Source organism: Geotrypetes seraphini, chromosome 7 (genome assembly GCF_902459505.1).
Source record: "Geotrypetes seraphini chromosome 7, aGeoSer1.1, whole genome shotgun sequence".
Classification (NCBI taxonomy): domain Eukaryota; kingdom Metazoa; phylum Chordata; class Amphibia; order Gymnophiona; family Dermophiidae; genus Geotrypetes; species Geotrypetes seraphini.
Window position 1 is genome coordinate 153,247,304 of NC_047090.1, and position 12,920 is coordinate 153,260,223.

The 12,920-nt window shown below is 42.8% G+C and overlaps 1 protein-coding gene across 2 annotated transcripts in view; it reads right to left on the bottom strand.

The window, feature by feature from the left end:
* CLBA1 (clathrin binding box of aftiphilin containing 1) overlaps nt 1–12,920 on the bottom strand; it is a 36,842-nt gene that overhangs the window by 2,384 nt on the left and 21,538 nt on the right. For both annotated transcript variants that reach the window (XM_033950981.1, XM_033950980.1), the window contains exons 4-5: nt 9,925–10,054; nt 1,209–1,322 (exon numbers count right to left, since the gene is read on the bottom strand). In XM_033950981.1, coding sequence (XP_033806872.1) covers nt 1,209–1,322; nt 9,925–10,054 — 244 coding nt within the window. The remainder of the gene's footprint in view (nt 1–1,208; nt 1,323–9,924; nt 10,055–12,920) is intronic.

The following is a 12,920-nucleotide window of genomic DNA, read 5'->3' on the forward strand; positions in this document are numbered from 1 at the left end:
TCTTAATTAGACCCCATTCCATATAAAGTAATTAATTCTCATTCAAATAAGGCTGTTCTCATATTCAGTGAAAAGCTTAAAAAGCAGTGCTTCTCAATCCAGTCCTCAGGGCAATACCTAGCCAGCCAGGTTTTCAGGTTGTCCACAATGAATATGCACGAGATAGATTTGCATAGTGAGGAGGGCAGTGCAAGCAGTGGTGTAGCAAGGGGTGGTGGCATCCCCACACCCTCCTCTCTGTCCCCCCCTCCTTCCACGCCGCACTCATGCCCTCCCCACCCCTGTACCGCTTAAAATCTTCGCTAGAGTAAGCAGCTTCTCCAGCCTGCTGCTAGCGTGCTAGCTTTCCATCCAACATCACTTCCTGGTCCCACATGATTTCAGAGGGAGCCAGGCCGGCGCAAGCAGCAGGCTAGAGTAGTTGCTCGCGTTGGCGAAGATTTTAAAGAGATACGGGGGGGGGGGGGGAAGAAGAGGTGCCGGGGTCCCCGCCAAGATGGCACCTAGGGTGGTCTACCCGTACCACTTACTACGCCACTAAGTGCAAGCAAATCCCTCTCATATTTATTGGAAATATCCTGAAAACCCAACTGGCTGGATATGGACTGGGACTGGGACTAAGGACTGGGTTGAGAAGTACCGACTATAGAACCGACAAAATATCCAATATTCCAGAGACTGTATAACAAATTTACCTTTTAGCTTCAGGAACTACAGGCAATTAAAATGCCTTACCATTTTCATGCCTGTTAAAAGTTTTTTTTTAAATGGGAAGAGGTTAGATACAATTGCAATGGACCCAATGAGTAGGGTTACCATATGGCTCCAGAAAAAGGAGAACGGATTGAGACATCCGGGTTTTATTTCCATTGCTTTCAATGGCAGTAAAACCCGGACGTCTCAATCCATCCTCCTTTTGCTGGAGCCATATGGTAAGGCTACCAACGAGGCAATGAAATGAGGCGAACATAGTGGAGGATGAATAAGTAAATGTGCGTGTGTGTTTTAAAGACAGGACCATAAATTACATGAGAAGTGTGTCTCAGTTAAGTGGAAATGTTCAGCTTTAGAGGAGCCTAGATTTTCCAGGGACAGCTAACACTTGACTACATTTTCCACAGTTGTCTGCTTTTACATCTAAAATATGTCAGGGGAAGGGGTGGAGTGGAGCTGGGCAGAGCCTCAGTGTTTGCAGAACATGAACATACCTTGGTTTGAATTAAAGTCTGAGAACCATTTATAGCAGAACCATCAGCTTCCGTCAGTTCTTCAGTATTTTTGAGGTCTGTTTCACCCAAGCTATCTACACCATCCAAAATGTTCTAAAAAAGGAAATAATTATTATTTTTTTATCAATTTAATTAAAAGCATGAAAGGATGTCTGTCTCATGGCAGAACAATGTTTACCTCAGGTATACCATTAAGTCGGCTAGACATGGGTCCAAGGCCACCATGGCAGTCCTGCTTCTTAGATCTCCCCCTCCTTTACTGGCCCAGCCCTACCTCTTCAGTTACTGAACCGAGCCTAATCAGCTCCACCTACCTCCCCCACCCAATGTCAGAATCTCAAGTAAAAGTTCTGCAGGACCGTTGTGCTGTTAACAAAATTGTAAGTTTTATGTTGAATTATACCTGCTGTACACTGCCTTGGATGAATTTCTTCATAAAGATGGTTAATAAATATTAATGAATAAATAAAATATTCACAAGCCCTGCAGCAGCCCAGCCTCTCATACGGATATTCTTAACAGGAAGATAACTTAAGGAGGAGAAAGGCTGTCGCCACAGGCCCAGCAAAATGTGCACCAACCCATACATTGTGCTGGATTTTCCTTCTTTTGTTCCCGCAGGAGCTGGGCATCTCTCCTACTACTGGAGGGTTGGGGGTTGTGTCGGTTGGTGGCAGGAGAGAGTGGGCATCTCTCCTGCTGCCACGGGGCTGTGTCAGTTGGCAGCAGGACAGAGTGGGCATTTCTCCTGCTGAGTGTGTGTGGGGGGGGGTGTTGCTTGGTGGCAGGAGAGGCTCGATTTTTTAAATTGGTTTTTATTTTAATTTTTTGCCTTTATTCTGCGCATATGCCCATCGCTATCACTAGCGATGAACACATGCAAATTTAGCAAATCGTCACTACTGTCCGCCGACCTCATTTGCATGAGTGATTTTTTTGAGAATGACACGTTTTTTAAATCGCTACAAGAACACCTGCAACTGCGCCCCATCGGTATTTAACGCCAATTTTTGAGAATCTGGCCATACCATAATACTAAAACTACATTGTTAGGCCCGACCACTAATATACGTGCAGCACTGTGCTCTGGATGTTCCACATTGTTCTAGTCATGGGACCTCTTGGCGGCCTTCGATCTAGTTGACCTTCACTTGCTTCTCAATCGATTATTAGCTATAGAGATCTTGGGCAGCCTTTTCACTTGACCGACTTCTTATCTACAGGACAGAACATATAGTTTTGTGAAATGGGGAATATTCAGATGTTTCTCTCCCCTGCCACAAGGCTCTTTGTTAGCACCTTTGCTGTTTAATTATTCCTGGCATCACTGTCAAGCTTGAATCAGTCTCTTGAGCCGGTTTCCTACACTTATGCAGATGATATCCAGATCCTTGTCACCTTTAACGGTTCTCTTGGGGACTCGTTGCTGCAACTAAACTCTAAGCTTTCTAAAACTAAACTCTAAGATTTCTAAAATCAGTCAGTGGTTGTTAGAAAATGGCATGCAGTTTAACCTATCTAAAACAGCAGGTTATGTTTTTTGATAAGGGTAGACAGATTTCCGCCCCTATCTCCTTAACTCTGTGCAACACCTAGCTTCACGTTTGTCCCCAACTTTGAGTTATGGGGTTTTTTCCATGACTCAGAATGATCCTTTCAGCCTCATATCACTATGGTAGTGAAGAAGTGTTTTGTTTCAAATGCAACAGATTCGTTCTATTAAATATTTGCTTACCAAAGAAGCTCTTCGGATCCTCTTGCATGCATTGGTACTGTCCTTATTAGATTACTATACAAATAATTCCCTGCTTAAGGGTGTTTGCGAGAAGGATCTCAAAACGTCTGAAACTGGTGCAGAATGTTGCCGTAAAGGTGTTATTGGATGGGGGAAAAATGTAACCACGTTACTCCCCTTTTATAGGCTGAGCACTGGTTACCAGTTCACTTCTGGATTTCCTAAAATAACTGCATTTTTACTGTACTATCGGTTCTTATTTGCTGTAAACCATTCAGAACCATTCTTTTAAATTGTACTTTTCTTTTAAATCATATTCTCCACTGTAGGATCAGTTCCTATTTATTGTACATTGCTTAGAATTGTATTTTCCTTTTAGATTGTATTCTTCACTGTATGACTAGTTATTATTTGTTGTAAACTGCCTAGAACCATTTTTGGTTAGATGGTATATAAAAAATAAAATTATTATTATTATTATTGTTCCAGATTTACAAGAGAATGGCCCCGGAATTCCTATTCCAATAAATAATTCCTTATGTTCCATATAGAACCCTTTGCTCTGCACACCAACATTTATTACAAGTGCTATCTGTTCAGTAAGTACCTCATAGAAACATAGAAATAGACGGCAGATAAGGGCCACGGCCCATCTAGTCTGCCCACCCCAATGACCCTCCCCTACCTTTCTCTGTGAATAGATCCCACGTGTCTATCCCATTTGGCCTTTAAATCAGGCACGCTGCTGGCCTCAATAACCTGAAGTGGAAGACTATTCCAGCGATCAACCACCCTTTCAGTGAAAAAGAATTTCCTGGTGTCCCCGTGCAGTTTCCCGCCCCTGATTTTCCACGGATGCCTCCTTGTTGCCGCGGGACCCTTGAAAAAGAAGATATCTTCTTCCACCTCGATGCGGCCCGTGAGATACTTGAATGTCTCGATCATGTCACCCCTCTCTCTGCGTTCCTCGAGTGAGTACAGCTGCAACTTATCCAGCCGTTCCTCGTACGGGAGATCCTCGAGTCCCGAGACCATCCGGGTGGCCATTCTCTGGACCGACTCCAGTCTCAGCACATCCTTACGGTAATGCGGCTTCCAGAATTGCACACAGTTGGGCCTCACCATGGATCTATACAATCTAGAAAATCCATGTTTAATGTTGTAGGCCCAGTTCTTTGGAATCAGCTTCCAGAGGTTATCCGCTTGATTCCATCATTGTCTCTTTTTAAGAAGGTGTTGAAGGCACACCATTTTAGGGAAGCATTTCTTTCCTGACTTTTGAATGTTGGTGGTATAAGGTTTTAAAACATCTGCTAGTCAACCTTTACAAAGTGTGGCATACTGGTTAGAACTACAGCCTCAGCACCCTGAGGTTATGGGTTCAAACCTTGCGCTGCTCCTTGTGACCCTGGCTAAGTCACTTAATCCTCCACTGCCCCGGGTACATTAGATAGATTGTGAGCCCACCAGGACAGACAGAGAAAATACTTGAAGTATCTGTATGTAAACCACTTTGAATGTGGTTGTAAAGCTACAAAAAAGACAGTATATAAGTTCCAATCCCTTTCCCTAATCATCTCTGTCCTGATATGAATTAGAGCTCTCTTCTTTTTTTTCTTATTTGTTCTACGCCGCCTAAATGGATCTAGTACTCTTGAGCAGTTAATCAAACCCAATAACCCATGAAATCTGAGATCTGCATACAAAAGATACAGTGACCATGCAATGCTTCCTAATGAGATATCCTGAAAACCTGACCTGTTTGCAGCCCTTGAAGACTGAATTTGGACAAGCCTATTCTAACCACTAGGCCTCCCGCTCTCACTTGCATTAAAACAATATGCATTAAATTACATTAACGTATATTAACGTGTCTTAGCTAGTTTCAAGTTTCAAGTTTATTAGGATTTTATATACCGCCTATCAAGGTTATGTAAGCGGTTTTTACAATCAGGTACTCAAGCAATTTTCCCTCTCTGTCCCGGTGGGCTCAATCTATATAACGTACCTGGGGCTAAGGAGAATTAAGTGACTTGCCCAGGGTCACAAGGAGCAGCGCGGGGTTTGAACCCACAACCCCAGGGTGCTGAGGCTGTAGAGCCAACCACTGCGCCACACACTCCTCCTTAGCTAATACTAGGAAATCTAGACCTTAAGATTCTAAGCCCTCTGGGGACAGAGAAATATTCATTGAACTTGCCTTGAGCTACCCATGAAAATGTATGAAATAAATCCAAATAAATTTCAGTGCGTTACCAATAAGACTCGTGCAACTGGTGGAGAAGGGGGGAAAGGGGGGCAGAAGGGTGTAACGTGTGCGTCTGCAAAGAGAAACCACTTCTGTCTGGCAATAGTGAGGCAGCGGGAGTCCTGTATTTCACTCGGGCTTATGGGTTGCAAATGACACTAAACTGTTCATAGTAACACAGTAAATGCGGCAGATAAAGACCTGAACAGTCCATTCAATCTGCCCATTAGTTATACCCATTACAAATACATGATTAAATTAACTCGTCTCTTCTTTGATATTTCTGGGCCATAGACTGTAAAGTCCACCTGGCATTGTCCTAGGTTCCAACTGCTGAAGTTGCCAGCTAATCAAGCCATTGTGACATCACTGCTGAGGCTGGCTCTTGGGCATTGGTGGAATGAGGCATTATGACATCACAATCTAAGCTCTGGAATGTTGCTACTCTTTGGGTTTCTGCCAGGTAACATAGTAAATGATAGCAGATAAAGACCTGAACGGTCCATCCAGTCTGCCCATTAGCTATACCCATTACAAATACATGATTAAATTAACTCGTCTCTTCTTTGATATTTCTGGGTCATAGACTGTAAAGTCCACCTGGTATTGTCCCAGGTTCCAAATGCTGAAGTTGCCTCCCAAGCTCACTCCAGCCTATCCAACCATTCTGTTTGCAGGATATCTACCATAAAGTCTGACCCCGTAACATCCTCATGTTCCAAGTTAATGGAGTTCCCATTGATGCCCTCCCCAGCCTATCCTACACCAAACCACCACATATGAGACACAGACCGTGCAAGTCTGTCCAGTACTGGCCTTAGTTCTTTAATGTACATCCTTCATTTTCTAATTAGAGATCCTCTATGTTTATCCCACGCTTTTTTGAATTTCATCACCATTTTCCTCTCCACCACTTCCTTCGGGAGGGCATTCCAGCTATCTACCACCCTCTCTGTGAAAAAGAATCTCCTAACATTGGTTCCTTCCTGCAACCTCAAATTATCCCCTCTAGTTTTACATTTTCTCTTCTCTGGAACAGATTTGCTTCTATACCTTTCAAGATTTGGTTAAATACCTTTCAAGTATTTAAAAGTCTGTATCACATCTCCCCTGCCCCTCCTCTCCTTCAAAATATACATATTTAGGTCTTCCAATCTCTTCTCATACTTCTTTTGGTTCAAACCCCTTACCATTTTCATTGCTTTCCTTTAGACCGCTTCAAGTCTTTATAGATCCTTCACCAGATAAGGCCTCCAAAACTGAACACAATACTCCAAGTGCGGCCTCACCAATGACCTATATAGTGGCATCAACACCTCCCTTCTTCTGTAGTTATTCCTCTTTCTATACAGCTGACATTCTTCTGGCTACAGCCACCACCTTATCACACTGTTTAGATGCCTTTAGAATCACACTGTTTAGATGCCTTTAGATCCTCAGACACAATCACCCCAAGGTTCCTCTCTCCATCTGTGCTTATCAGCCTCTCATCTCCCAGCACATACAGTTCCCTTGGATTTCTACCCCCAAAATGCATCACTCTGCACTTTTTCACATTGAATTTAGACCATTCTTCTAACTTTTGAAGGTCCTTTTTCATGTTCAAAATTATTAAAAGGTATGTTAAAATCTGCAGGCAAACCTAGGAAATTGAAGAACGAGTGTCCAAATGGCAGATAAAATTTAATGTAGACAAATGCAAAGTGATGCTCATTGGGAATAATCATCCACATCATAGTTACCAGATTCTAGGGTCCACCTTATGAGGTCAGCGCCCAAGAAAAACATCAATTTATTTATTTATAATATTTATATACACCAAGATGTGCGCAGAATTGAATTGGTTCAACGGACGGCCACCAGGATGATCTCGGGGCTCAAGGGTCTCTCGTACGAAGAGAGACTGAACAAATTGCAGCTCTACACTCTCGAGGAACGTAGGGAGAGGAGAGACATGATTGAGACATTTAAGTACATCACGGGACGTGTCAAAGTGGAAGATGATATTTTCTTTCTCAAGGGACCCTCAGCCACAAGAGGGCACCCGCTCAAGCTCAGGGGCGGAAAATTTCATGGCGACACCAGAAAGTATTTCTTCACAGAGAGAGTGGTTGATCATTGGAACAAGCTTCCAGTGCAGGTGATCGAGGCAGACATCGTGCCAGACTTTAAGAATAAATGGGATACCCATGTGGGATCCCTACGAGGGTCAAGATAAGAAAATTGGGTCATTAGGGCATAGACAGGGGGTGGGTAAGCAGAGTGGGCAGACTTGATGGGCTGTAGCCCTTTTCTGCCGTCATCTTCTATGTTTCTATGATGGGTCATTTGGACTTTATCTGCCATCATGTTTCTATGTTTCTATAATCAGAAAGTTCTATGACATCACAATGCAGGTGTAAAGAGCCTTAGCCTATAGGAAGAGGAGATGCAAATGTTAAGAGCCTTAGCCAATAGGGAGAGGAGGAGAGAGTGGCTGCTGCAGACACCAGAAAGTATTTCTTCACAGAGAGAGTGGTTGATCATTGGAACAAGCTTCCAGTGCAGGTGATCGAGGCAGACAGCGTGTCAGGCTTTAAGAATAAATGGGATACCCATGTGGGATCCCTACGAGGGTCAAGATAAGGAAATTGGGTCATTAGGGCATAGACAGAGGGTGGGTAAGCAGAGTGGGCAGACTTGATGGGCTGTAGCCCTTTTCTGCCGTCATCTTCTATGTTTCTATGTTTCACTTATAGTCTAAGTGGTTTCATCACAGGTGTCATCACAGATAATACGCTAAAACCTTATGACCAATGTGTGGCAGCGGCCAAAAAAGCAAACAAGATGCTAGGAATTATTAGAAAAGGTATGGTAAATAAGACTAAGAATATTATAATGTCTCTGTATTGCTCCGTGGCGCAACCTCATTTTAAGTACCATGTTCAATTCTGGTCGACATATCTCAAAAGAGATATAATGGTTCAAAGAAGAACAACCAAGATGAAAAAGGGGATGGAAGTCCTCTTGTATAAGGAAAGACTAAAGAGTTTAGGGCTCTTCAGCTTGGAAAAGAGACGGCCGAGGGGAGATATGACTGGAGCCTATAAAATCCTGAGTGCTATAGAACGGGTACAATGAATTGATTTTTTACTACATCAAAAATGAAAACGATTAGGGCCCACTTGATGAAGTTACAGGGGAATACTTTTAAAACCCATAACAGGAAATATTTTTTTTTCACTCAGAAAATAGTTAACTACTGATATCACATTCTCTGGCAACGCTTAACACAGACGGGTTTAAAAAAAGGTCTGGACAAGTTCCTGGAGGAAATGTTCATAGTCTGAGACAGACAGGGGAAGCCACTGCTCGTGCTGGATTGGTAGTATGGAATGTTGATACTATATAGGGTTTTTGCCAGCGACTCAGATTGTCCATTGTGGAAGTAGGATACTGGGCTAGATGGACCATTGGTCTGACCCTTTATGACTATTCTTATGTTCTTAAGCTGATGCTTATCTCTGCCACCTAAAAACATACAAGAGCCATGCTGAGTCAGACCAAGGTTCATGGAATCCAAAATTGTCTCTCCATCTTGCCAGTCTGGGTCACATATACGCAGCAGAGTCCCTGCAACTGATTGTCATTCTGTACAGGGAAACCAAGCAATAAGATGGGGTAGGTGGAAGATTCCAGCTTTGTGCTCAAATTACTGTTGCTGGTGTACAGGTGAAGGAAGACAAATCAAACAGGGAACAGCAGAATGTGAATAAAGGTGAAAACAAAGAGAGAATATAGGAGGGAACAAGAAGTAGCAGAAAGACAGGGGTGATGGAATCTACAAAAGGGTAGGTGAGAGTGGGAGATAGAGGTGGTGTTTAAGGAACAGTAGGAGGAAAAGTAGAATAAGGTTACCTGACTTCAGGTTACTGTATTCAGTATTGGTCACCGTACCTTAAGAAGGATATGGCACTACTTGAGAGGGTCCAGAGGAGAGCGACACGAATGATTAAGGGCATGGAAATCCTTTCATACGCTGAAAGATTGGAGAGGCTGGGGCTCTTCTCCCTGGAAAAGCGGAGACTCAGAGGAGACATGATAGAGACCTACAAGATCATGAAGGGCATAGAGAGGGTAGAGATGGACAGATTCTTCAAACTTTCAAAACATGAAAGAACAAGAGGGCATTCGGAAAAGTTGGAAGGAGACAGATTCAAAATGAATGCTAGGAAGTTTTTCTTTACCCAGCGTGTGGTGGACACCTGGAATGCGCTTCCAGAAGACGTAATAGGACAGAGTACGGTACTGGAGTTCAAGAAAGGATTGGACAATTTCCTATTGGAAAAAGGGATAGAGGGTATAGATAGAGGGCTACTGCACAGGTCCTGGACCTGTTGGGCCGCCGCGTGAGCGGACTGCTGGGCACGATGGACCTCGGGTCCGACCCAGTGGAGGCATTGCTTATGTTCTGGAATGAAGACTGAATGGAGTATCAGTATTAAAGGTTGGGGGATGGGAAAGGAAAACATTAGACTGAAGGAGGCAGGCGAAGAGAGTGACAGTAGAGAACAACTTTCCGTAATATGTCATCTAATCATCATCATTTAAAAAGATATCCTCCTGTGGAAAATAAAAGTTGGGGGTATCACTGTTCTGCAGGCTTTGGATTTTGCTTATTTTGAGGGCCTCCTGCATGCCAACATTCATATTTTGGTGAATACGTAGCTTACTTTTCGATCAAAATCAATCCCAAGAGTAAGCATGAGGCTCTTGAGACAATGAGATTCATTCCAGAGACTTTGCAATCCAGATTCAGTGGTCGCACCATGGGTTGTTCTCCAAATGTTCACAGAACCAATCCTAAAATTAAAAACAAAAAATGATGAGAACTAAATCAGCAGTGGTTCATAGAAATGGTCAAAACAATATGTAAGATATAGACATTTCCATATTTGCATTCCACAACAATGATGCCCAAAAACAAGAGAGCGATAGCAGAACGAACATCTTCATAGCTCTGGCAGTTACAAAGATGTACCACACAGGATGCACCCAAACTTTTATAGGCAAAGAAGTGGGTGCTTTGTACCAAATAAATTTTAATCCAAAATGTTTGCAGGTCGTTGCTCCAAATGCTGCTTTTTACTATAGCAACTGTGCCCTAAATATTAATGACCCAGAACAAAATATTACCATCTATGAGGTACATGACAGCAGATAAAGACCTGGAGAGGCTGTTTCTGTAAGCAGCGCCTGACGAGGCATCTGCCGCGTGTCAATTACGGGGATCCTAGGCGCCGGAAATGTAGGCCAGGGTTTTACAGCCCTATATTTCCAACGCCTACGGTCCTTATAGAATCACAGCCAGAAGAGCCAGGTGATGCTGAAGTTTGGCATCACCCAAAAACATGCCCACTTCTGAGCTTTGGCATCATTAGGAGCTGGTCCTGGAGGGCGCCTCAGTTTTTAAAATCCATTTTGAATTTGGTTTTTAACGGCATGATCAATTATTGCACCAGTTAAAACCAACAAAAACATTTAAGTTAGGGGCCAGCAGGTGCGATTTAGGCACCTAACGTCCGGCGGCTTTTTTGAGAATCCGGCCCGAATGGTCCGTCCAGTCTGTCCAACAGTCACACTCATCAGACCACACTTGGAATACTGCGTCCAACATTGGTCTCCCTACCTAAAGAAGGATATAAAACTGCTGGAGAGGGTGCAGAGACGAGCAACAAAACTGGTGAAGGGTATGGAGAAACTGGAATACGAGGACAGACTTATAACACTAGGATTGTTCTCCCTTGAGAAAAGGAGACTGCGTGGGGATATGATCGAGACCTTCAAAATATTGAAAGGAATCGACAAAATAGAGCAGAGAAGATTATTTACATTGTCCAATTTGACACGGACTAGAGGACATGTAATGAAGCTAAGGGGGGACAGGTTCAGGACTAATGTCAGGAAGTTCTGCTTCACTCAGAGAGTGGTTGACACCTGGAATGCCCTCCCAGAGGAGATTATTGCGGAATCAACCGTCCTAGGCTTCAAGAGCAAACTAGATGCATATCTCCTTAAGAGAGGCATATAAGGATATGGTGGACTATAAATTACGCCAGGTGTACACCTGGCAGGGCCTCCGCGTGTGCGGATCGCCGGACTTGATGGACCGAAGGTCTGATCCGGAGATGGCAGTTCTTATGTTCTTATTATCCATTTATGATTAAACCAACAATGAATGTGATATCAAATATGAATTGAGCAAACAGTGGTATCACAAATAGGTAAAAATTAAAAAAAAAAAAAGCAGAAACAATGGTACAGATCGCTGAACTCCACGAATGCCAATTTCGGGTTCTCCACAGAAACAGGCCTTTCATTTTGGGTGTGTCACTACCCCTACTTGTCTGAAATGCCGCCAGGTTGATAACTCTTTAGCGCATTGCTGCCTATTGCTGCCTGTTGGCTGGAGGTCCGGTGCTATTTGCAGACCCTGGTGGGATATACCCTCCCCTCGCAGGTTGAGGGGGGATCATCTTTTCTGGCTAAGGGCCATCTGGGGGGGGGCCTTTGAGCGGGGATATATTGTGGGGAAGAAGTGCATTATGAATCATTGGCTTCAGGACTCCCCACCCACTATTTGGAATTGGCACAATAAATTCCATCTTTTAATGGTGTGGAAATCTGATGTCTAGAAAACCAAGCCGACATAGAGTAAGATTTTCTTGTCAGTTTGGGCATCTTATTTAGATACTTTACCCCTTCTGATCAAAAGTCAAGTTGTTAATAGGTTACGGAAGCCGGTGGTACCATTACTGCCAGTTGGTTGAAGGTGGATTGGGGGGTGGGGGGGGTTTCAGTAGGGTGGGGATTGACCGAGTCTGGGTTATAAGAACCCAAACCTGGACTCTGTTTGTCTTATCCTGTTCCATTTGTTAGCCTTCAGAGTACAGTATAAACCAGTAATGATTTGTCATCAATTCTTGTATGGAAACATTCCAGAATTGTTTAAAAATAATATACACCAAAAAGATAATTGTGCTCTGAGAATCTAGCTTTACTGAAGACAACTGCGAATCCAAGGCTTGTCGAGACTGGTAAAATAACTTTTTGTTGTGCAGGAGTTAAGATATAGAACTCCTTGGTGGGTCAGATACGAAACTGCCGTGGAAAGGACATGTTTAGAAAACTTCTTAAGACGTGATTTGTAGATGCCTTTCTCTGGCTAATAATTTTCCTCTCTGGCAGAGTTGATGAATTATTCATGATCTTTACTATGCAAGCTATGGTATTATTTTGTAGACATGATTTCTGAGGATTGTTTGTATATTTATTTTATCATGTTTTTGTTTTAAAATTATGTATGTAAATTATGTAAAACTGTTTAGTTTTAAACAGTACAGAAATTTTTTAAATAAAAATAATACATAAAAGAATATTGTTTGATGTCTATTGAAAAATAGTGTATCTGCTGGTTTGTTTGTATCTTGCCTTTTCTAATAAACAGTTTTGGAAAAAAAAAAAAAACCCCACCAAAAAACCAATCCCAGAAACAAACTTTATTAATCTTTTTTTATATTTCCCCAGCAATTCCAAATGTCAGAGATATTCAAAACAAGGTCACAGACTCTTCCACCATAACAGGCACTCCATTCCAACCATCAAACTTGGTGGTAAACTACAGAGACTCTCCAAAACCACCGAGAACTGCTTATACAAATCAATTCAC